The sequence below is a fragment of the Saccopteryx bilineata genome, chromosome 2 (genome assembly GCF_036850765.1).
Source record: "Saccopteryx bilineata isolate mSacBil1 chromosome 2, mSacBil1_pri_phased_curated, whole genome shotgun sequence".
Classification (NCBI taxonomy): Eukaryota; Metazoa; Chordata; class Mammalia; order Chiroptera; family Emballonuridae; genus Saccopteryx; species Saccopteryx bilineata.
In genome coordinates this window covers 246,958,645-246,982,994 of record NC_089491.1, presented here as the reverse complement: position 1 = coordinate 246,982,994, position 24,350 = coordinate 246,958,645, and the positions used below count along the sequence as shown (strand labels likewise).

At 43.9% G+C, this 24,350-nt stretch overlaps 1 protein-coding gene across 1 annotated transcript in view; it reads left to right on the top strand.

Moving 5' to 3' along the window:
• Positions 1-24,350, top strand: part of TECTA (tectorin alpha) — a 68,202-nt gene that overhangs the window by 24,199 nt on the left and 19,653 nt on the right. The window contains exons 10-12 of the mRNA XM_066259816.1: positions 3,192-3,793; positions 11,356-11,917; positions 19,270-19,469. Of these exons, the coding sequence (XP_066115913.1) occupies positions 3,192-3,793; positions 11,356-11,917; positions 19,270-19,469 (1,364 nt within the window). The remainder of the gene's footprint in view (positions 1-3,191; positions 3,794-11,355; positions 11,918-19,269; positions 19,470-24,350) is intronic.

The window sequence follows — 24,350 nt, the reverse complement described above, 5'->3', positions numbered from 1 at the left end:
TGTTTCTCCCCTTTGTTTTTATTTCTAATTACACGATATCTCTTCATTGTAGAACAATTAGCCATCCTTTTGACTGGTGCTTTTATCTAACACATATCACGTCAAAGGACTAGAAATCTCTGCGATGCCTCCCTTGGTGCCTTCTCTCTTGGCAAAGAAGTCCCCATTCATTTGAATGGAAGTGGATCAGTCGGTGCCTTTCATGGCATAGAGATTAGCACTGCTCCCTGGGGCAAACTTGACAATGGCTATCAAGAGAATCTCATATTGCTGGTTTTTTATTTTGTTCCCAGAGTACCAGAATATCTAACCCCTCTCAGCAGGGCAGTGGTAGTTCTAGGAGCCTCCTATGTGGGCTTTTGACATGCCTGTTACTTTCTAGCATTAAAAAAAAAAAATGTTTTGCACTCATCTCTTAACCTTCCCCAGTCCCAGACTAGAATCAGCCATTATTCCAAGAAGCCTGGACTCCTGGTGGGGAAAGTGTTACAAACCAAGGTCTGTGTGAGGCTTAACCATTGCTACTAGAGTATTCTTGCTTTACCTCTAAGCCTTTTAGAGCGCTTAGAGCGAAGAACTTTCTCTCTCTCTCTCTCTCTCTCTCTCTCTCTCACACACACACACACACACACACACACACACATCTTTTTAAATCTGGCTTCTGAACCTGGAAGTTTGAGGTACACATGGAGTGTTTGGTGGCTGTTACCTCAAAAACAGGCAGTCATATACCTGGTGAACCTTAATAACCACACTTGGGAAGAATTAATAGAAGATGCTGTGAATCCGAAAGCTGGCATTCTGGGAGTATGCTCTTCCCACGAAGTCACCTACAGGGAGAGAGTTTCCAAGGCTCCTCCTGACCACCGCATGTAGTCGGACCTCACAGTGTTTCCCTAAAGCCTTCCCTTTAATTCACGTCCCTCCTACTCCTTTGTGCCGCCTCCAGTTTATCTCCTGTGCTCTCTGTTCCTGCTCGGCTCTCAGCCTCTGTGCAGAGCTCAGTCATGGCATGGAATTACTCCGTCTGCCCCATACCGAATCCATTCTGTGGCCAGGCTGTGTCTGTGCCAGTCTGTTGAGACTCTGAACCCCTGCCCAGCAGGAAGTGTCCCTGGATTGTTTTCTGTACTGCCTGGAACATAGTTTGGTGGCATTGTTTGTATGAAGTAAGTGCACTGGGATGGTGATGAGCCCCTCTTTTCCTGGAAGTGGTGGCCTCTGAGAATAGCATCTCACCACCCCTTATCTGGACCACAGAGCTGGAAGAAGCTCTTGTAAGTGCCTTTTACATAGAGAGACATGCAGGCAGAAGCAGGGCTTCTTATGGCGAAGGGCCAGGGCTCAAATTTGAGATATCCTCTGGGATGTCTTGTCCAGACCTTCTGCACATGGGTCTGGAGAGAAAAACTGGATCATGCACACTTGATTAATCAACTCACCGGGTGCTACGGAGTTAATGTGCACGGACGGGGTCTTGCAGCATGGGGGCGAGACTGGACAACACTTGCAAAGCAGGAACACAGTCTTCTTTGAACTAAGAGACAACTACTGCTTCTGCGTAGATATATTGAACCAGCCCTCTTGTTGGCAGAGCCAGGACACCCAATTAAAATAATTTCACAGAGACATTTCAGGGACCAGGGGCTGTTTATTACTTACAGCTGTATGTCCCAGACTTTCCGACAAACTCAGACAACACAATATGTCGTGAAGCGAGAGCTATTTAAGTAAGTCATGTTGTTTGCTATCACTGCAAACCAGCAGTCAGTGCTACAACATTCATAATTTAGAGACAAATGTGAAAATCCTTCCATACAGACATATTTAATCAGTGCTGAACTTGCCTTCAACTCCAGTGCGGTATGGTGGTGTCGTCAGTGGGGGTGGAGGGAGTCCTTCAGCCCAGGGGGGAAATGATTGCTTTCAGTACACAGAGCAGGACCGTTGAGCCAGCACTTGTGGGCAGAGCTATTTGCCACGCAATTTCATTCTCTGTATCATCCCTTGTGTCCTTGGATTCGGAAACACTATGAAGGAGTAACAGTATGCCCAAGAGCTAAAAAAAAAAAAAATGTTAAAGACAAGAGTTTATCCTCCCGGGAGATGGTGGGGACATTTGCACGGCTTTAGACTACACAGACCTGTAGGTAGATTTCTTCTGTGCTCCTGGATTCTTCTCTGCCTGTGTCAAATTTGGACAAACTAAAATAATACAAAGGATGGGAAGATTCCCTAGAGCTCCGCAGTGAGCAGCACGTGCTGGCATTATTGTACGTGCCGTACTTTGTGACTCAGAGACTCCGTCTCTCAAGGAAGGCGTCTGGGCAGAAGTGCAATTTGAAGTGACACTTGAAGAACAGGTGGGATGTGGCTTTTGTGAGGGCCGTCCAGGTGGGGGAGAGTGTGTGCAAAGGTGGCAGAGGTGACCGTATACAGCAGGTAGTGTGGAGGTGGAAGAGGCCAGAACACAGCAGATGAGAGAAATGAGAGTCAAAGGGAAAGACCAGTTTGTAGAGTAAAAGTACCCTGCAGAAAGCCCATCCGTCAAAGTGTGAAGGGTGAGGGCATTCAGACTCTACTGTGGACTTATTATGAGCTTACTGATGCTCAGAGCAGCCAGGCGACGGAAGTATTGTCCCTATTTAATAAAAGAAGAAACTGAAGCTCAGAGATGGTATCCACAGCATTTGTTCTTGACAGGACATGGTCTCTCCGGGGTTTTTGAGTCAGGAAACGTAGAATCGGGAGATCCGGGTTCAGATCTCGCTCCAGGATTTATTAGCAGGATTAAGTTAAGTCACTGAACTTCAGTCTCCTCATCTATAAGATAGGGATGATAAGACTTTCCTTCCTTTCTAGGTCATTGCAAAGTTACACTGAAGTGCCTAGAACAGTGTCTGGCATGTAGCAGGAGCTCCATACAGGCTTACAGTCTTGGAATCTTCTGCACTGAAAGCTAAGGGCACTGGAGGGGCGCATGAGTGAGGGGCTCACTGGGCCTTTGATGACCCAAATGAAGGTGACATGGCATTTATCGAGCTCACTGTGCTGTCAAGTAAGAGTACACACACGGTACACCCACAGGCACACATACACGTACACACACATGCATGCTAATGAGTGCACCCACGCAGTGTCTGTGACCTCTGCCCCTTTCTCAAGCCTGTCTTTTCCTTGATCACCCTCAGCTCTGGAGTGCCCAGAGAACAGCCATTTTGAGGAATGCATGACGTGTACGGAGACCTGTGAGACGCTGGCCCTGGGCCCCATCTGTGTGGACACCTGCTCTGAGGGGTGTCAGTGCGACGAGGGCTACGCCCTGCAAGGCAGCCAGTGTGTCACCCGGAGTGAGTGCGGCTGCAACTTTGAGGGGCACCAACTGGCCACCAATGAGACCTTCTGGGTGGACCTGGACTGCCAGATCTTCTGCTATTGCAACGGCACAGACAACAGCGTCCACTGTGAGTCCATCCCCTGCAAGGATGACGAGTACTGCATGGAGGAGGGTGGCCTGTACTACTGCCAGGCCCGCACCGACGCCTCCTGCATTGTCTCGGGCTACGGCCACTACCTCACCTTTGACGGCTACCCATTCGACTTCCAGACCAGCTGCCCGCTCATCCTGTGCACCACAGGAAACAGGCCAAGCTCAGACACTTTCCCCAAGTTCATCGTCACAGCCAAGAATGAAGATCGGGACCCGTCGCTGGCCTTGTGGGTCAAGCAGGTGGATGTGACCGTGTATGGCTACAGCATAGTGATTCACAGGGCCTATAAGCACACCGTGCTGGTGAGTAGTCACGGGCCAGTCCCCCGGGAGGGAGTCGTGGGGACATGTGGACAAGGGCCCTGGGTCAGCAAGCCAGGCCGCAGCTGAATCAGGCTGGTTCAGAATCTAAGGAAAAACAGATAGAATGTTGGAGCACAGAGGGTCCCTGGAGAGTTTGTCTCTTTATCTTACAGATAAGGAAACTGAGTCTTAGAGAGAAAAATGATCTTCCCAAGTCACAGGCAGCAATTTAAGCACCAGCTCTAAAAAAATGGTAGCTTTCATATTGTAGGTTGGAGAGACCACAGTCCTAGATTCAAATCCCAGCTTGGCTCCCGCTGTGTGGCCTGGGGCAGTCACTGCATCTATCAAAGAAAGCATTGCCCAGAGAAGAGCAGGCATCTAAGGTGGTTCTATTGTCTAATTCACCTTCTTCCCACTTTGGGGATTATAAATGATAATTGATCTATTCATATTTTTTTATTCTTCTTGATTCAGTTTTGGAAGATACTATTTTTCTAAAAATGTATCCACTTTTACCACAGTGTCCAATTTGTTGCCATATTGTTGTTTGAAATATTTTCTCATAATGTTTTTTATTTCTGTGGTGTCAGTTTTACTTCACCTCTTTCATCTCTGATTTTATTTATATGTACTGTCTCTCTTTTTTTTCTTGATTAGTCTGGTTAAAGTTTTGTCAATTTTGTTTATCTTTTCAAAGAATCAGTTTTGGTTTCACTGATCTTCCATATATTTCTTTTTAGTCTCTCTGTCACTTACTTCAGCTCTGATTTTCATTATTTTCTTTCTTCTACTCACTTTGGTATTTGTCGTTCTTTTTCTGGTTTCCTGAAGTGTAATGTTAGATGGTTTATTTGAGATTTCACTTCTTTCTTGAGGCGGGGCTGTTGTTATGTTACACATTTTCCCTTTAGGACTGCTTTTGTTGTGACCCATAGATCTTGGGTTGTTGTGTGTTCGTTTTTATTTGTCTCAAGGGAGCTTTTTACTATTTTGTTGATCTCATCGATAATCCATTCATTGTTTAACAAGATGTTATTTAGTTTCCATGTGTTTGTGTGGGTTTTTTTTTTCTTATAATTGATTTCCAGCTTCATATCTTTGTGGCTAGAGAAGATGCTTGATACGATTTTAATCTTAAATTTACTGAGACTTGTTTTGTGTCCTAACGTGGCCTATCCTTGAAAATGTTGCATGTGCACTTGAAAAGGATGTATGATATATTCTGCTGCTCTGGGGTGAAATGCTCTGAAAATGTCAACTGAATCCTTCTGGTCTAGCATGTCATTTAAGGCTGCTGTTTGCTGGCTGGTGTTCTGTCTGGAGGGTCTATCCATTGAGGTCAGATGTTAAAGTCCTCTACACTGCTGATCTCTCTCCTGTCCCTCAGTATTTGCTGTATATACACAACGGGGCAGAAGTAGGTTTATGGTTGAGAGTATGTGAAACAGAGTTTATTCTTGTATTAGTATTTATTTATTATTGTATTATCTTCCCTACAAACAACTGCCAACCGACTCTGCCCCACCCTGTATCTAGGTGCTGTTATGGTGGGCGCATAAGCGTTCACTACAGTTATATCCTCTTGTTGGATTGATCCCTTTGTCATTACGTAGTGTCCCTCTTTGTCTCTTTAAAACATTTTTTTTATAATTTTATTTTTTAATGGGTGACATCAATAAGTCAGGATACATATATTCAAAGATAACAAGTCCAGGTTATCTTGTCGTTCAATTATGTTGCATACCCACCACCCAAAGTCAGATTGTCCTCTGTCACCTTCTATCTTGTTTTCTTTGTGCCCCTCCCCACCCCCTATCCCTCTCCCATTCCCCCCTCCCCCCCGTAACCACCACACTCTTATCAATGTCTCTTAGTTTCACTATTATGTCCCACCTACGTATGGAATAATACAGTTCCTGTTTTTTTCTGATTTACTTATTTCGCTTCGTATCATGTTATCAAGATCCCACCATTTTGCTGTAAATGTTCCGATGTCATCATTTCTTATGGCTGAGTAGTATTCCATAGTGTATATGTGCCACATCTTCTTTATCCAGTCATCTATTGATGGGCTTTTTGGTTGTTTCCATGTCCTGGCCACTGTGAACAATGCTGCAATGAACATGGGGCTGCATGTGTCTTTACGTATCAATGTTTCTGAGTTTTGGGGATATATACCCAGTAGAGGGATTGCTGGGTCATAAGGTAGTTCTATTTTCAGTTTTTTGAGGAACCACCATACTTTCTTCCATAATGGTTGTACTACTTTACATTCCCACCAACAGTGTATGAGGGTTCCTTTTTCTCCACAGCCTCTCCAACATTTGCTATTACCTGACTTGCTAATAACAGCTAATCGAACAGGTGTGAGGTGGTATCTCATTGCCGTTTTGATTTGCATTTCTCTAATAGCTAAAGAAGATGAGCATCTTTTCATATATCTGTTGGCCATTTGTATTTCTTCCTGGGAGAAGTGTCTATTCATATCCTCTTCCCATTTTTTTATTGGATTGTTTGTTTGTTTGTTGTTGAGTTTTATGAGTTCTTTGTATATTTTGGATATTAGGCCCTTATCTGAGCTGTTGTTTGAAAATATCATTTCCCATTTAGTTGGCTTTCTGTTTATTTTGTTATCAGTTTCTCTTGCTGAGCAAAAACTTCTTAGTCTGATGTAGTCCCATTCATTAATTTTTGCCTTCACTTCTCTTGCCATTGGAGTCAAATTCATAAAATGCTCTTTAAAACCCAGGTCCATGAGTTGAGTACCTATGTCTTCTTCTATGTACTTAATTGTTTCAGGTCTTATGTTTAGATCTTTGATCCATTTTGAGTTAATTTTTGTACAGGGGGAGAGACTGTAGTCCAGTTTCATTCTTTTGCATGTGGCTTTCCAGTTTTCCCAGCACCATTTATTGAAGAGGCTTTCTTTTCTCCATTGTGTGTTGTTGGCCCCTTTATCAAAAATTATTTGACTATATATATGTGGTTTTATTTCTGGACTTTCTATTCTGTTCCATTGGTCTGAGTGTCTATTTTTCTGCCAATACCATGCTGTTTTGATTGTCGTGGCCCTATAATAGAGTAAAACATTTTTTTTAAAGTCTATTTGGTCTGATGGAAGTATTGCTACCCCAGCTTTTGAAAAATTTCCATTTGCATGAAATGTTTTTCCATCTTTTTACTTTCTGTCTTTGTCTTTCATTCTGAGATAGTCACTTTTAAACAGCATGTTTGTTTTCTTACCCATTCAGCTACCCTAAGTATTGTGATTGGAGCATTTTTGACATTTCTATTTAAAGTGATTACTGGTAGGTTTGTATTTTTTGTCATTTTATGCTTTATAACTATGTTCCTTTTTTTCTTTCTTTTTTTAAAGAAGTCTCTTTAATATTTCTTGGAATACTGGTTTGGTGGTAATAAATTCTTTTAGATTTTCTTTGTCTGGGAAGCTCTTTATTACACATTTAATTTTAAATGATAGATTTGCTGGGTAGAGCAGTCTTCCTTATCATCACTTTGAATATTTCATGCCAATCCTTTCTGGCCTGAAATGTTTCTATTGAGAAATCAGCTGACAGTCTTATGGGAGCTCCCTTGTAGATAACTGTATTTTTGTTACTGCATTAAGCTTCTCTCTTTGTCTTTAAACATTGCCATTTTAATTGTGATGTGTCTTGGTGTGGGCCACTTTGGATTCTTCTTGTTTGGGACTCTCTGTGCTTCCTGGATCTATGTGTCTTTTTCTTTCACCAGGTCAAGGAAGTTTTCTCCAAAAAAGAGTTGAAAGGGAAGGGTGTCTAAGTTTCTTCGGGCTGCCTTCGTAAAGTATCACAGGCTAGGTGGCTTAAAACAACAGAGACTTATTCTCTTCCAGTTCTGGAGGCAAGGGGTACAAAATCAGTGTGTTAGGAAGGCCATACTTCCTCTGAGAGTCTAGGGAAAATTCTGTTCCAGGCCTCTTTCCGAGAATGTGGTGGTTGTAGGTGAGCCTTGGCTTGTCTAACTCCAGTCCCTTGCCTCTGTCTTTATATGGACTTTTTTCTCTGTCTTCTGTTTCTCTATGACAAATCTCTCTCTCTCTTTTTTGAGACACTAGTCATTGGATTTAGAGCCCACTCTAATCTAATATGATCTTATCTAAACTCAATTACATCTACAAAGACCCCACCTTCAAATAAGGTCACATTTACAGGTACTGGGGGTTAAGATGTCAATGTATCTTTTGGTGGACATAATTTAACCCACTACAGGGGTAATTAGAGAATAATGAGGAAGGATTATTCATCAAGGAGAAATTGATTAAATGGATAAGGGGACTCCTTGCCAGGGCTCAACTTTCTAAGTCACCCAGGCATACTAAACACCAAAGCTGGGAATAGAGCATATAGCTTTCAAATCTGTGACAATAAGACCACATTCAGGATGCATTGAAGTTCCTCTTCTTCAGGGGCATGGGAGATAGATTTAGCATTTCCTTTGAATTATTAATATGCATTACAGGATCTGCTTGTTCAATGATTTCCATTTGTTTTTCCCATGCCATTATTAGTCACCTTCTCTCCCTAAGAGAAGAATAATGGCCATCACACTGACAGTGTGCAGTGGAGTTCCAAGCAAAATAATGCAGAGCCCTGGGTCATTGCTTGTACTGTCAGAAGTAGAAGTGACATAGGAGTGATTCTTTGGGACACAGGGTCACTCTATGACTCTGACCTTTCTCTGAATTTAGCAGTAGTAGAGGACATGGGAAAATACACTAAGCCAAGAAAAACTAGAAATAAATATGCTATCTGTGTACTAAATAGGGTTCTGGGGATGAGCAACAGAAGGTGAGTCAGTCTGGGGGCACAGAAGCAGCCCCCATCTCGGCCAGCCTCAGCCAGAGCTCAGTAGAGATGACCTCTTAGCCGAGTCCAGCATGGTCCAGCCGGAGTGCAGGTTTTTGTCAGATTGCCAAACCTGTAGCCATCCGAGAAGAATGAGGTTTTGGCCATCACTCTAGCTCTAATTAGTTTGAGGAGCTTATATTGATGCTTATTATATTGGTGCCAAGTTTTGCTAGGAAAAAAAAAAAAAGAATAAAATATGGCTTTTGTCCTAAGGGAATTCAGGGTCTCCTGGGAAAGACAAATGTATTCCCAGGGAATGTGGACGTCGTGTCACGTGCTACAAAAATGGAGGGTCCCGGGAGCACAGGGAATAGGTTGTCTAAGCCGGCAGGGCTTCAGGGGATGCCATCTGGGAAAGATGACCCAGAACAGAGCCCTAAAGGAGTACATTAGCTGGGCCAAGAATGGCGGAAGGGTTTGCCACAAAAGGGAAGCATCAGTGAAGGCCCAGAGTAAGAGCAAAGTGTGGGGTACGAGGGGACTTCAGACACCAGAGCAGGCTAATCAGGACCAGCTGTTTAAAGGGAAGGTCTCCACTAAAAGTCTAATATGCGGCCTTATTTACAACAGTTAAATATTTAAAATACATTTTCTCACACTCATCCCCAGGCCCTCTTCCCCTCCTCTCCACGCCTCCCTCCTCCACCCACAAGGCTTTGCTTCTGTACCCACCCCTTCCTTTCTCTGCCTCCTCTCTCTCTGTTCCCCTTCCTCTCCATTTCTCACACACAGAGAGATGGAGCAGTGACGACAGGATGAAGGTGGCATTTATGGGACTTCAGGGGGTGTGTCTTTCTCAGGGTTCTCCTGGGCAATGGCAGCCTCCACAAGCCCTTAGCATGAATCCCATTAGATTGTCTCCCTAAGGTGCGCCTCCTGCTTGACACCCAGTAGCCAAGAACATAGAAGGGAAGGCTTGGGAGGAGAAGCACGTGGGAGCCTCTGGGTACAGAGCACTTAGGATGTTAGTGTGAGTCTTCGAGGCAGGTGCCAGCCCCCACGGCCTTCGCTTCCTTCAGTGACCATCATATGTTTGTTCTGTGTTTACACACAGCCCAAGTCATTCCATCGCTGGGTCTCCCACTGGGAAAGCCTTGCTCACCAGGTGTGATCTCCCTTCTCCATCCACTCTCCTGGGCCCTGGCACCGAAATGACCCCTCACAGACCCCTTCACTCCTCCCTTCCAGGCACCTTGCCCATCTGTCATTTCCTCTCCCTTCTGTGCCTTTAACCAATACACATTCTTATTCTAAACAATTATTAACCAATGTCACCCCAATGAATTCAATTTAAAAAATGAAGACTCACCAGGTGGTGGCGCAGCGGATAGTGTGTTGGACTGGGATGTGAAAGACCCAGGTTCAAAATCCTGAAGTCACTGGCTTGAGCACAGGCTCATCTGGCTTGAGCATGGGCTCACCAGCCTGAGCGCGCAGTCACTGGTTTGAGCTTGAGATCATAGACATGACCACCGTGGTCATTGGCTTGATCCCACAGGTCACTGGCTTGAGCCCAAGGTCTCTGGCTTGAGCAAGGGGGTGAGGGTGGGGGAGAGGTGTCAGATAAGAGAGAGATTAAATAGTCAGGAGAGAAGGTATTTCTGATTGGAGAGCAATTCAGAACACCCCACAGTAGCAGCACCTACCTCTCCCCCTGGGAAGACCAGCTCCCTCTTAGCCCTCAAAGTCGACTCAGTTTTCCATCATTGGCTCACCTAGCTCACCTAGAGTTATAGGGTTTGTCTCATTTGAATAAAAATAGTTCAAGGGGAGTGCGGTTCTGGAGTGTTACATGAAGAGATTTCCTTGTTTTCTGAATTTAAAAGTCTCCGGGAGGAAACGTGTTAGGTGCCCACTCTGTAAGGCTTTGTACTGGCTGCCCAGCATGTAGTCAAGTCAGGGGACGATGGTTATAAAGATCAGTAAAGTATGGGTCTTACCCTCAAGTTGCTCATAATCTTGTAGGTGAGCTAGAAATGTAGACAACCAGCCATAATATAAGGCAGAGTGTGATGTGTGCTTCAATAACAGAGTACATATGCTTGATCTGGGCTGAAGGCAGAGAACACAGGAGAAGTATAAATAGCGTGGTCTGGTTGCCCACCTGAGGGAGTGATTAATTCTGACCACAGGCTCTATTAAGCTTGCTTAATAGAAGATATGACATTTGAACAGGGTCTGGAGGATGAGAGGGATGTTGACAGATGAAGAATTGTATTCTAGGCAGAGGAACCAGCAATTAAGTAATTCTTCAGGAGAAAAGGTATATATATCCCAAAGGAATTAATAAATTGGGTTTTATCTAAAATAATTCTACAGTAGAGCTGGAAATACAAACACAGGCATTCCAGGTTTGGGTTTTTTAGTCTAAGCTTTAATTGAATTCTCATTACTCTCTCATTACATCGGAGGAAATATTCTGAACTCCCGGGGGAAATAATGCTATGTAAACAGAAGTCTCTGAAATAAATGGGTATATTAGTGTACAAAGGATAGTCAATTAAGCCTATTCAAATCTTAATAATGGTAGTTGACTGGCATAAACAACACTAAATGCAAAGATTGTATTCAACATGCTCAGATCACCCTCTGGGACTATCTCTCTAAAGACTAATCATTAGGAGAAGAGCCGGGAGATTGCTGGACTTTCTCTTCATCTTTCTCTTGCAGGTCAATAATGAACGGCTGTATCTACCCCTGAAATTGGGACAAGGGAAGATAAATATCTTTTCCTTTGGCTTCCATGTGGTGGTGGAAACTGATTTTGGCCTGAAGGTAGTATATGACTGGAAGACCTTCCTGTCGATCACTGTCCCGCGGAACATGCAGAACAGCACCTATGGCTTGTGTGGCCGCTACAACGGCAACCCTGATGATGATCTGGAGATGCCGATGGGTCTGCTCGCTTCCAGCGTCAACGAGTTTGGACAAAGCTGGGTGAAGAGAGACACCTTCTGCCAGGTTGGCTGTGGGGATCGCTGCCCTTCCTGTACCAAAGTGGAAGGCTTCTCAAAGGTGCAGCAGCTGTGCAGCCTGATCCCCAACCAGAATGCTGGCTTCACCAAGTGTCACAGCAAAGTTAACCCCTCCTTTTTCTACAAGAACTGCCTGTTCGACTCTTGCATTGATGGGGGCGCAGTGCAGACAGCCTGCAGCTGGCTACAGAACTACGCCAGCACCTGCCAGACTCAGGGGATCGCCGTGACTGGCTGGAGGAATTACACGTCATGCTGTGAGTCCTCTCCCTTATTTGCCTTGTGTCTTGATTGGTGCGGGCAGGTCAGTCTTCCATTTCCACAGATTGAGCTTGTTGTCTGACACAATGTGTGTAACCTCCCAGAGCCTCAATTTATTTACCTATAAAGTTGAGTTAATACTATTTATTTTTTCTTTTGAAAAACCTTTTAAATTATATTTTATTACTTCTTAATTTTTTATTTTTTAAACACAGTTGACATATAATATTATATTACTTTTCGTTGTACAACATAGAGGTTAAAGTGATCAACCCAATAAATCTATTACCCATCTGACACCGTACATGGTTATTACAGCATTATTGACTATATTCCTTACTCTGTAATTTACATCCCTATGACTGTTCTGTAACTACCAATTTGTGCTTCTTAACTCTTTCACCTATTTTACCTATCCCCTCAAACCCTCTTCCCATCTGGCAAACATCAAGATGTTCTCTGTTCCTCCGCTTTTGGCTCTGCTTTGTTGGCTCATTTATTCTGTTGTTTAGATTCCATATGTAAGTAAAATCATATGGCATTTGTCTTTGTCTGATTTATTTTACTCAGCATAATGCACTCTAGGGCCATTCATGTTGCAAATGGCAAGATTTCCTTATTTTTTATGGTGGAGTCATAGTCCATTGCATATATTCACCACTTCTTTATCCATTCAGCTATTGATAGACACTTAGGTTGTTTCCATATCTTGGCTATTGTAAATAATACTGCAATGAACATATGGATGTATATGTCTTTTGGGTTTCTTTGAGTAAATACCCCGGAAAGAAATGGCTGGGTCCTCCTTGTCTCTTGTTATAGATGCTGTTGTAAAGTCTGTTTTGGCTGATGTAAGTATTGCTACCACAGCTCTTTTTGTTTGTTTCCATTTGCATGAAAAATATTTTTCCATCATTTGACTGTCAGTGTGTGTGTGTTTTCTGATCTGAAGTGAAACTGTTGTAAGCAGCATATTTAAGGGTCTTGTTTTCTTATCCATTCAGCCACCATATGTCTTTTGATTAGAGCAGGGGTAGTCAATCTTTTATACCTACCACCCACTTTTGTATCTCTGTTAGTAGTAAAATTTTCTAACTGCCCACCGGTTCCACAGTAATGGTGATTTATAAAGTGGGGAAGTAACTTTACAAAATTTATAAAGCAGAGTTACAGCAAGTTAAAGCATATAATAATAATTATTTACCAAGTACTTTATGTCGAATTTTCACTAAGTTTGGCAGAATAAATCTATAAAACAACTTACTATAGTTAAACCTGTCTTTTTATTTATACTTTGGTTGTTCCCCTACCGCCCACCATGAAAGCTGGAACGCCCACTAGTGGGCGGTAGAGACCAGGTTGACTACCACTGGATTAGAGCATTTAATCTTGGCATTTAAAGTAGTTGTTTATAGATATGTAGTTATTGCCATTTTATTATTCATATTTTTATTCTTTTTTTTCTTCTATGTGATTTTTAAAGATTCTGTCTTTGTCTTTAACGTTTGGCATTTTAATTACTTGTCTTGGTGTGGGCCTCTTTTGGGTTCATCTTGTTTGGGACTCTCTGAGCTTCTTGGGCTTATATGTCTATTTCCTTCATCAGATTAGGGAAGATTTTCATCATTATTTCTTCAAATAGGTTTACAATTCCTTGCTCTCTCTCTTCTCCTTCTGATACTCCTGTGATGCAAATGTTGGTACAACTGATGTTGTCCCAGTGGCCCCTTAAACTATCCTCATCCTTTTTTATTCTCTTTTCTTTTTGTTGTTCTGATTGGGGTTTTCTGCTGCCTTATCTTCCAAATTGCTGACTCAGTCCTCTGCTTCATCTACTCTATTATTGATTCCCTCTAGTATAGTCTTCATTTTAGTTATTGTATTCTTCATTTATGACTGGTTCTTAAATATATATATATATATACACACACACACACACACACATATATATGTATATGTGTGTGTGTGTATATATTTACTATCTCCATTTTCATGTTTACCGTCTCTTCATTGTTGAACTTCTCGCTGAGATCACTGAGCACCGCTATAACCAGTGTTTTGAACTCTGTGTCTGGTAGATCACTTGTCTCCATTTTAGTTGGTATCTTTTTCTGGAGTTTTGTTCTATTTTTTCATTTGGGGCATGTTTCTTTGTCTCCTCATTTTGGTTACTCCCTGTGTTTGTTTCTGTGTATTAGGCAGGGCTGCAACATCTCCTGGTCTTGATAGGGTGGCCTTCCACAGTAGGTGTCCTGTGGGGCCCAGTGGCAAAGCCTCCCTGGCCACCTGGGCTGGGTGTTTCAGATGTGTCCCTGGTGTGGGTTGTGTGTGCCTTCTGTTGTAACTAATGCTTGATCGTTGTTGGCTGATTGCTCAGGATGATTGTGAGGACTGACCATGACTATAGCAGAAGAGCTGTTGTCCAGGAGATAATCTTGTGGGCTAGAATTCACTTTCGCAGGGCTCTGGTGCCTGCCCTATGGGTGTGTTGTTTGTGGAGGTGTTTGGGTGGTGCCCTGGTGTGGTTTAAAGCTGACCATCAGGTGTGTTGGTTCTGGGGTCTTTCAGGAGGGACTTTGATGCAGGCCAATGTCAGTAGTTCCCTATGCCCTGCCTGCAGCTACTTGTTGTGAGCTACAAAGTGATTTGCAGATTGCTGCCACTGTGTTGGGCTTGTAAGTGCCTGGAGACGGAAGCTGCAGCAGACTGAGGCTGGCAGCCGTGAGTGCCAGGCTTCGGGCATTTGCTCAGCAAGAGGTATGGGACATGCTGAGGCCAGATGTTGCTTGTTTTGGGTTTGTGAAACTTTGAGAGATTGTAGGAAAGTTCACAGCATGAGCCAAGACAGGCTGTTGGTATGGAAAAGCCACTGAAAGCAGTGTGGATGGGCTTACAAGTTGGGTGAGGCAGGGTCTTGGGGTATCACCAAGGTTTTAGCTAGGTTGATGGAGACTCAAATATGGTGCCCAGCTGTGTGTGCAGGCTGGGTGGGGAGAGGGATCAGCAAAGGAACAACGACTTCTGCCAGCACTGATGTCTGGGAGAACACTGCTCCTCCAGCCCTTGCCCTGAAACCAGATAGTTCAGTTCCTCCCCATGTGTCCCTGGCACTTGTCAGGCTACTGCCCCTGAGCTGGAGCTCAGAGCAAGTGAGTCCATCAGTGAGTAAGTCAATGTGTGGGCCCTTTAAGGTGAATGCCTGGGACTCCCTCCATCTCCCTCAGCCACAATCCCTGCTGGTTTTCACAGCCTGAAGTTATGGGGACTCCTCTTTCCAACCCTGAAACCCTGGCCTGGGAAACCTGGTGTGGGGCTAGAACCCTTCACTCCTCAAGGGGAACCTCTGCAGCTGAGAGATCCCTCCTCACTTTTATCTGCCACACGGGGATGTGGGACCAGCTTGTTTCACCTCTCCACCCCTTCTACCAGTCTCGATGTGCCTTCTTCAGTATATTCTTACTTATAGGACTGGGCTTCAGGCAGTTCTCAGTAATGGTTGTTCTGTAGTTCACGTGTAATTGTGATGTGGTCACGAGAGAAAGTGAACATAGTGTTTACTTACTCCACCATCTTGAGCCCATCATTTATGTAAACACAGAGCACCATCCATGGCATTCGGATTCAGCAAGGACACAATAAAATTCTAACAAAGAACTGATAGGGCAAGAGTGAGTGAGTTAGTTCGTTCTAGAACTTCTTGGGCCCATCACTGTACCGGTGATGTATGGGCTTTCTCTAAGTGTGTTATTCTATTTAATTCACATACGTCATGGATTAGACTTCACACTTAGGAAGCCGAACAAGATGTCAAGAGCATCAGAAACAGAATTAGAGCCCCTGGATTCCAGGCTGGCTCTATCCATCAGGATTAGACCAGGATTAGTGTAACCTTGGAGCATTACACTTTTCCTCCCTGGTTCTTAGTCTGTCTCCCCCCACCCCCTGCCATAATGCTGTGATAATGCTGTTGTCTTTGTACACCCTTTATGCTGCAGCAACATGAGGTGGATAAAATTAGGTAGCCGAAAGCACACGGCACATCCTATGCATGCTAAATTGTATTCTTGTTACATTAATGGCTTGCTCTGGGCCAATCCCAGTGCTGAACACTCCATTAACATTATCTCACTTATTCTCTTCAATAATGCAATTAGTTAGAGAGAACCTGAGACTCAGAGGAGTTATGTAACTTGCTTAAAGTCATAGGATCTCCTCGCAAGGTCTGAATTTGATCTTCCAACTCCGAAGCTTATGTTCTCAACTCCTACCCTCTATACTGCGTGCTGAAATAATTGGCCCACGCTCAGCATGTCACAACAGGAAAAAACTGGGAGGAAAAACCACTATTGGTCTTTGGCCTTAGTCTGTTTTGCCATCTCAAGCTCATTAGCTATAGTAAATTTCTTTTTAGACCTAAGCGTATAAAAAGGCTACAAATTGATGCCAAATGCATGGAGCTCTAAACAAGTGATACAGCAGGTGGTACCAGGGAATACACCCCCTTGCATCCTGGAAAAAGGATATTTGAATGAAAAACCAGAAAGTGTTGTAGTTTAATGTTCACACAGTTCATTTGCATGCCCCTAACTGCGTTCATGTAGATCGTGGGAGGAAATGGGGAGAGGGAGAGAAAGATGCTGACACCGTTTCATCCAGGCTCGGTCCCCGAGTGAGGGGTTGGAGTAATGATGCCAGTAGGGGTGACTGCCTGGACTACTGAGCCTCTGATGACTTCAGTAAAATAAATACGCCTATAAAGAAAGTCAGGGTCTGGATAAATCCCCAGAGCTCCCCTGAGTGCAGCAGGGTCAGCACAGTCTGGACAGTGAACTTACCTTTCTTCAAACAAAAAACCAGGTTGTGGACCTTAGGGGCCTTGGAATGGCGCAGGATATGAGTTTTAAGAAGGACACTCCGCCTGCTTCCTCGTGAGACCTACTACAAGGGTCCCCTCTCTTGCTGTAGCCAGGTTGTGTGGCTGAACTGCTCTGTAGGGTGGCTGGGATAGATGTGCACCAGACCCCTGCTTCCAGCGGCAGTGAGCAGGAATATCACAGGGATATGTCTCTGAGGAACTGCCTTAGTGTTTTCCACAGCCATCATACCATTTTGCCATTTGTCAGTGGTGCACAAGGGTCCTAATTGCTCTGCCTTTTTGCTGACACTTGTCATTTTCCTGTTTTTCAATAGCAGCCATTCTAATGGGTACAAGGTCTCATTGTAGTATCCATTTGCATTTCTCTGATGATTAATGCTATGGAGCATATTGTCACGTGCTTATTGGTCATTCACATATCTTCTTTGGAGAAATGTGTATTCAAGTCCTTTGCCCATTTTTTCATCAGGTTTTTTTCTTTTTAAAGTTCTCTGTATAGCCTGACCTGTGGTGGCACAGTGGATAAAGCATTGACCTGGAACGCTGAGGTCGCTGGTTCTAAACCCTGGGCTTGCCTGGTCAATGCACATATGGGAGTTGATGCTTCCTGCTCCTCCCCCTTTCTCTCTCTCTCTTTCTCTCTCTCTTTCTCTCTCTCTCTCTCTCTCCCCCTCTCTCTCCTCTCTAAAATGAATAAATTTTAAAAATCTTAAAAAAAATAAAGTTCTCTATATATTCTAGGTAGTAGTCCCTGGTAGCTACTGCGTTTAACATTCTTATTTCCAAGGATTATAAAATATGTTGATAACAATCAGTGAGGATGTGAGAAAATAGACCTCCTCCAATAGCCTGGTAGGGGGATAAATTGACACAGCCTCTTTCGAAGGCAATTCGGTTGCATCTATCAAGAACTTAAACAAGCACATCCTTTGACCCACTAATGCCCTTTCAGGAATTTATTGTACAGATTTCACTTACTCATGAGGGCAAAGATAATGTAACAGGATACTCACAACAGCACCATTAATAACATATAAACTATCATGCAGCATTACAAAAGCAATAATTCAAAGCTATATTGTGTTGAGTAGACATCTTCACATATTAGTAGTTACACTTTTTAGATACACCTACTAAAATAACTTCCCATAAAACTTTCAAGTGAACCTGTCTAATGATTGGCTAGCATTTACCTGAACACTTATGTGCTGAGCGCTGCTTTGAGCACACAGACTCACTCAGTCCTTCCCAACAAGTCATGAAGTAGATGTTACAGGTTTCCGCACTTTATAGATTGAGGAGCTGAGAACCAGAGAGCCTACAAAATGGGCTCTGGTCTCTTCCATCTGGTCCTAGAGCCCACACTCTCTTCTAGGACCCAAACTGCTTTCCATAAAAGCATCTGCGTGCATTTGAAACCTGTTTAAAAATTTTTTTTTCTTAAGTGAGAAGTGGGGAGGCAGATGGACAGACTCCCACATACATCCCCACAGGGATCCACCCGGCAAGCCCTCTACCAGGGGATGCTCTGCCCATTTGCCCATTTGGGGCCACTGCTCTGTTGCCCAGCAACAGAGATATTTTTAGTGCTGGAAATGAGGCTATGGAGCCATCCTCTGTGCCCAGGGCCAACTTGCTCCAATCGAGCCATGGTTGTGGAAGGGGAAGAGAGAGATAAAAAGAGAGAGAAAAGAGAAGGGAAGGGGTGGAGAAGCAGATGGGCACTTCTCCTGTGTGCCCTGGCTGGGAATCAAACATGCTGGGCCAATGCTCCATCTCCGAGCCAACCGGCCAGGGTCATTTGAAACCCATTGAACATAGTTGACATGGGTCAGTCTAAACACACACACACACACACACACACACACACACACACACACACACAGAGCATATTAGCCTTGTCAAACATCAAGGGGTTCAGGAGCCTACCATTTATACACTACTGGCTTAGAAAACGGTTCTGTGGAAGTTCTGAGATGAAGGGGGGTTGTTAGTACTGGCACAGGAGTGGGGAACATTATGAGTAAGATGGGACTCCACCTAGGACTTGAAGACTGGGGCATCTGGATGGGCCAAGAGGAGAGAGAAAGGCATGCCTGGGGAGATCAATGTGAGTGGGGACCTAAAGGCAGGAATGAGCGTGGGTGCCTAACTGAAGTCGAGATGCTTGTTGGGAGTGGGGTTTAAAGGCAGCCAATTACAGGACCTCAAAAACAAGCTGAAGAGAAGACAAAGATTGTGTGAGGAACCTCTGGTTATCTTCATCCGCTCTTTGGTCCATTATTTAAGCATTAATAAGTCAAGGGCTCTGAATCAGCAGAACAGGTCGTGATCAGGAAAGGTGGTAAAGTTCTCCCACCCCCTCCCCAACACGCACACCCTCCATCTCCCTGAGTGGGTGAGCGATGGCCTCAGGAGACCGCTTACACTTCTTGCGACTGCACGAGTTCTGACTTGTGTCTTCTGTTGCAGCCGTCACCTGCCCTCCCAACAGCCACTATGAGAGCTGCGTGAGCGTCTGCCAGCCCCGCTGTGCCGCCATCCGCCTGAAGAGCGACTGCAACCACTACTGCGTGGAGGGCTGTCAGTGCGACACGGGCTACGTCCTCAATGGCAAGAGCTGCATCCTGCCCCACAGCTGTGGCTGCTACTCGGATGGCAAATATTACGAGGTAGGGGAGCCCAGCCCTGCCTTTCCCTCCTTGCCCATCTCCAGATTTCTCTCCAGCTCCAAGAGGTTCCTCACAGGTGACTAATCCTCCCACTTTCTTATGAAGATTACGGTGCCGATTTGCAGGGAGGTGGAAAGACAAAGAGGTTAAGGACAGGTCAGTAGAGGCTCTTGCTAACTGAGTATTGGATTTGGGAACACATTCGGGTCTCCCTCTGCTCCTTCCTCGGCCTGAGCAAGGTCTCCAGCACTCCGCCTCCACTCTTCCCTACCACCTGTGTTCCTCTCTCCACCATGCCCATCTCTAGAACCTTTCTGGTTGCGTCTCTTGTTAATCTTAGTTTGAAAGCTTCTGATATGGCTATTGTTGGGAAATACAGAGGCTATGAATCTGACCGTTGAAGCTGTCATAGCTGAGGACATTTCTAACAGGGAATTATGGGGCTTGAGGCCGGGAGGAATAGCTCTTTCTCTTCTGGCTATTGAGGCTCTGTGGGAGCAAGTGGAAGCGTGGCCATCTGTCACATCTGTCCACACTGTCCCCAGAGACTTCTATCTGAACTGCTTAATGCTATGCTCCCACATCCTACTCTTTCCTTCCCTATATATAGGAACTTAAACATCGAGCTAATGAAAATGTCCTTTGGAAATCTCGCTTAGTAAAATGTATTAGCTCACTAAGTTGTTTACTTTTTGTACTTTGTAAGTTTTATTTATTTTGACTTTAAATATTCTTTTATGTTTCAATTACAGTTGACATATAATATTATATTAGTTTCAGGGGGTACAACTCAGTGATCAGACATTATATAATTCACTAAGTGATCACCTTGGTAAGTCTCCTACCCATCCGACACCACATATAGTTATTAGAATAGCACTGACGATCTTCCCAGGCTGCACTTTACATCCCTGTGACTATTCTGTAGTGACCAGTTTCTACTTCTGATCCTGTCACTTCTTCAGCCAGTGCCCCAAACCCCCTCCCACCTGGCCACCATTGAAATGTTCTCTGTATCTATGAGCCTGTTTCTGTTCTGCTTGTTCATTTGTTTTGTTTTATAGAATTAATTATAGATAGATATATATTTATTGCCATTTTGTTATTCATATTTTTGATATTATTTTTCTTCTTCTTAAAGAAGTCCCTTAACATTTCAGGTAATACTAGTTTGGTGATGATGAACTCCTTTAGCTTTTTCTTGTCTGGGAAGCTCTTCATATGTTCTTTGATTCTAAATGATAGCTTTGCTGGCTGGAGTAATGGTGGTTGTAGGTCCTTGCTTTTCATCACTTTGAATAGTTCTTGCCAATCCCTTCTGGCCTGCAAAGTTTCTGTTGAGAAATCAGTTGACAGTTTTATGGGAGGTCCCTGGAGGTAACTAACTGGTTTTCTCTTGCTAGCTTTAAGATTCTCTCTTTGTCTTAATATTTTGCACTTTAATGATGATGTGTCTTGGTGTGGGCCTCTTTGGGTTCATCTTGTTTGGGACTCTCTCTGCTTTCTGGACTTGTATGTCTATTTCCCTCACCAGGTTAAGAAAGGTTTCCATCATTATTTTTTCACATAGGTTTTTAATTTCTTGCTCTCTCTCTTCTCCTTCCGGTACCCCCCTGATGTGAATGTTGGTAACTTGAAGTTGTCCCAGAGGCTCCTTATTACTATCCTCATTTTTTAGATTACTTTTTCTTTTGACTATTTTGATTGGGTGTTTTCTGATTTTTTAGTTTCCAAATCTCTGATTGGATCCTCTGCTTTATCTGCTCCACTTCAGTTCATGTTTTCTTCATTCCTGACTGGTTCTTTATATTTTCTACTTCCATTTTTATGTTTCCCATCTCTTCATTGAAGTTCTAAGTTCATTGAGCATCATTATAACCAATGTTTTGAACTCTGAATCCAGTAGATTACTTGTCTCCATTTTGTTTAGTTCTTTTTCAGGAGTTTTGTCTATTCTTTCATTTGGGCCATGATTTTTGTCTTCTCGTTTTGGCAGCCTCCCTCTGTTTGTTTCTGTGTATTAGGTAGAGCTGCTATATCTCCCATGCTTGATGGAGTGGCCTTATGTAATAGGTGTCCGATAGGGTCTGCAGCGCTGCCTCCCTGACCACCCTTGCTGGGCACTCTAGATGTGCCCCATCCCCCTATGTGAGTTGTGTACACCCTCCTGTTGTACACAAGTCTTGATTGCTGTTGACATGCCATGGGAGGGATTTACCCCAGGCTGATCCACTGCAAGGACTGGTTCTGGCCATCAGTCATCTTGGTGGGTCTACTGTGCAGGGGCCCATCCCAAAGAGCAGGATTTCCTTCAGCAGGGCTCTGGTGCCCGCTGAGTTTGCCCCTTGAATGTGTCGCTTGTGAGGGTAGTTGGGTGGTGTTTTGGTGTGGTCTTAAGCTTTCCACTGGGTACACTGGCTCTGGGGCCTCCTGGGAGGGCAGGTCAAGGTCAGCCACCACCTGGGTTCAGTAGGGAGCCACCTGGCATGAGATTCAAAATGATCTGCAGATGGCTGCAACTTGTGCTGGGCTTGGAGGTGCCCAAGATAGGGCAAGCTGAGAACCAAAGCTGGCTGCCACTAGTGCTGGGCCTGAGGCCACTTAGCAAGAAGTATGTGGCGCCCGGAGGCCAGATGCTGCTCATTTGAGAGATTTTAGGAAAGTCTGCAGCATGAGCCAAGACAGGTTGTTCCTATGAAAAGCCAGTGGAAACCATTTGGGTGGGTCCATAAATTGGGTGGGGTGGGGTCTCAGGGCAGAGCAAACAGAGACAGCTAGGTTGATAGAGACTCAGATATGGCACCTGCCTGCTGGCTTTGTGGGGAGAGTGCTCAGCAAAGGAACAATGGCCTCTGCCAGCTCTTCTGTCTGGGAGAAAGCTACCCCTCCAGCTCTTGCCCTGATGCCTAACAATTCCATTCCTCCCCATGTGCCCCTGGTACTTTCCAAACTGCTGCCCAAACAATGGAGCTCGGAGCAAATGAGTCCTAATAAGGCCGTGTGGGCCCTTTAAGAGAAACTGTCTGGGCCTCTTACAACCCTCTGTCTCACTCAGCCACAATCCCCATTGGTTTTTACCATCAGAAGCTATGGGGACTTCTCTTCTTGGCCCTGGAACCCTGGCTGTGGGGCCTGGTGTGGAGCTGAGACCCTTCACTCCTCAGGGGACCCTCCTGAGCTGAGCTATCCCTCTCTATTTTTATCCGCCACTTGTGGATGTGGGACCAACCTATTTGATCTCTCTGCCTCTCCTACCAGTCTCCATGTGGTTTCTTCAGTACATCCTTTTTCAGTTGTAAGACTTCTGTTCAGCTAGATTTCCAGTGGTTCTGAATGGTGTTCTGTAGTTCAGTTGTAATTTTGACATGGTTGTGGGAGGATGCAAGTATAGCATTTACCTACACCACCATCTTGGCCCATGTAAATTCTTTATGTGCCATTATACTGTGCGTGAAGGTTCTTGCCTGGAGGTATTTGGTCTATGCTTCCATCTCAAGCCCATTCTCTCTTTAAACAACATCAATACCTTACATTGGTGAGCAGACAGCTGAATACAGCAAATAACAAGGAGCTGCTATTTGCAGATCACTGTGCTAATGGTATTGATAGGGATGATAACACACGTTTCCTGCCTTAAGGAGTTTAAAAATCTATTTCAGAAAGAGAAAAGAATCCACTTTAAAGAACAAGAAAACAATTACAAAATAATGAGTAAAATATAATACCCCACAGAACTAATCCATTTTAAATGGAAAAAAATAGCAGCATTCAAAAGACTGAATTAAAATGTCTGAATTGGAAATAAACTAGGCAAACATAACTATTATCTCCTTTTTGTAAAGATGTGTTGACTTGTCCAAGAACAATTAAGTTGACGTTACTTTGAGAATAAGGGAAAGAAAAGAACAATTAAGTTGACTTTACTTTGAGAATAAGGGGAAGAAAAGAAATGTTGATGTTACTCTCAATTTTACTCTCAGTGGGAAATTTGCTTAAATGTTATATGAGAAAGACAAGGAAAAGTAGAGTTAAATAGTAGAGCTAATCAAAGAAGACTTCTTGGGAGAGGTGGGTTTTGGAGTTAGTTCTTAGAAATACCGATAATTTGAAAGGAAAAGGCAGAACCCGTGGTAGATAGTAATAATAATAAATCCTGCTTTCTTATAATCTAGAACAGCGGTTCTCAACCTGTGGGTCACGACCCACAGGTTGAGAACCGCTGATCTAGAAGAAGAAAAGCACTCTTCTGATCCTGCTTTGTAGCAAGTGATGGAAGTCTATAGCTACTGAGTCATGCACCCCCTCAGCAGAAATCCTGGCCATCTGTGACATAATGGAATGAGACTTGGGTTTGATCCCAGCTAAACCATGGTTTGTGGTGTGACATTGAATAACCTGTGTCATTTCTCTGAGCTTCAGTTGCCCTGTCTGTGAAATGGGACTAATAACACCAACTCAGTATGGTTCTTATATAAATAATCTATGCCGGATGCCCTGCTTAGTATGGGCACCTAGTAGTTCAGTAATTGGTAGTTACTATTGTTGATATTCTCCTGAAAAGCATTTTTTAAATAAAAAGCCCAGCTGTGTTCATAAAATGATGCATATAAAAGACCATGGAGCACTCAGGAAAGGCACAATACAGCTCTGGGCAGCCATTAGAACTCTAAACATTACTACCAGCTTTTCATCAGAAAGTCGGGGGGGGGGGTTGACAATAACTTATACCTGCTAACTAACAGAGCAAATAATCCACATCTACTTGCCGCAATTTAAACAAGCTCTGGGTCTTGTTAATACAACAAATTTCTTTAGAAATAAGGAGCACATCTAGTCATCAGCATGTAGGGTAATCACCCAGCTGCTGTTGTCGTGTCTAAT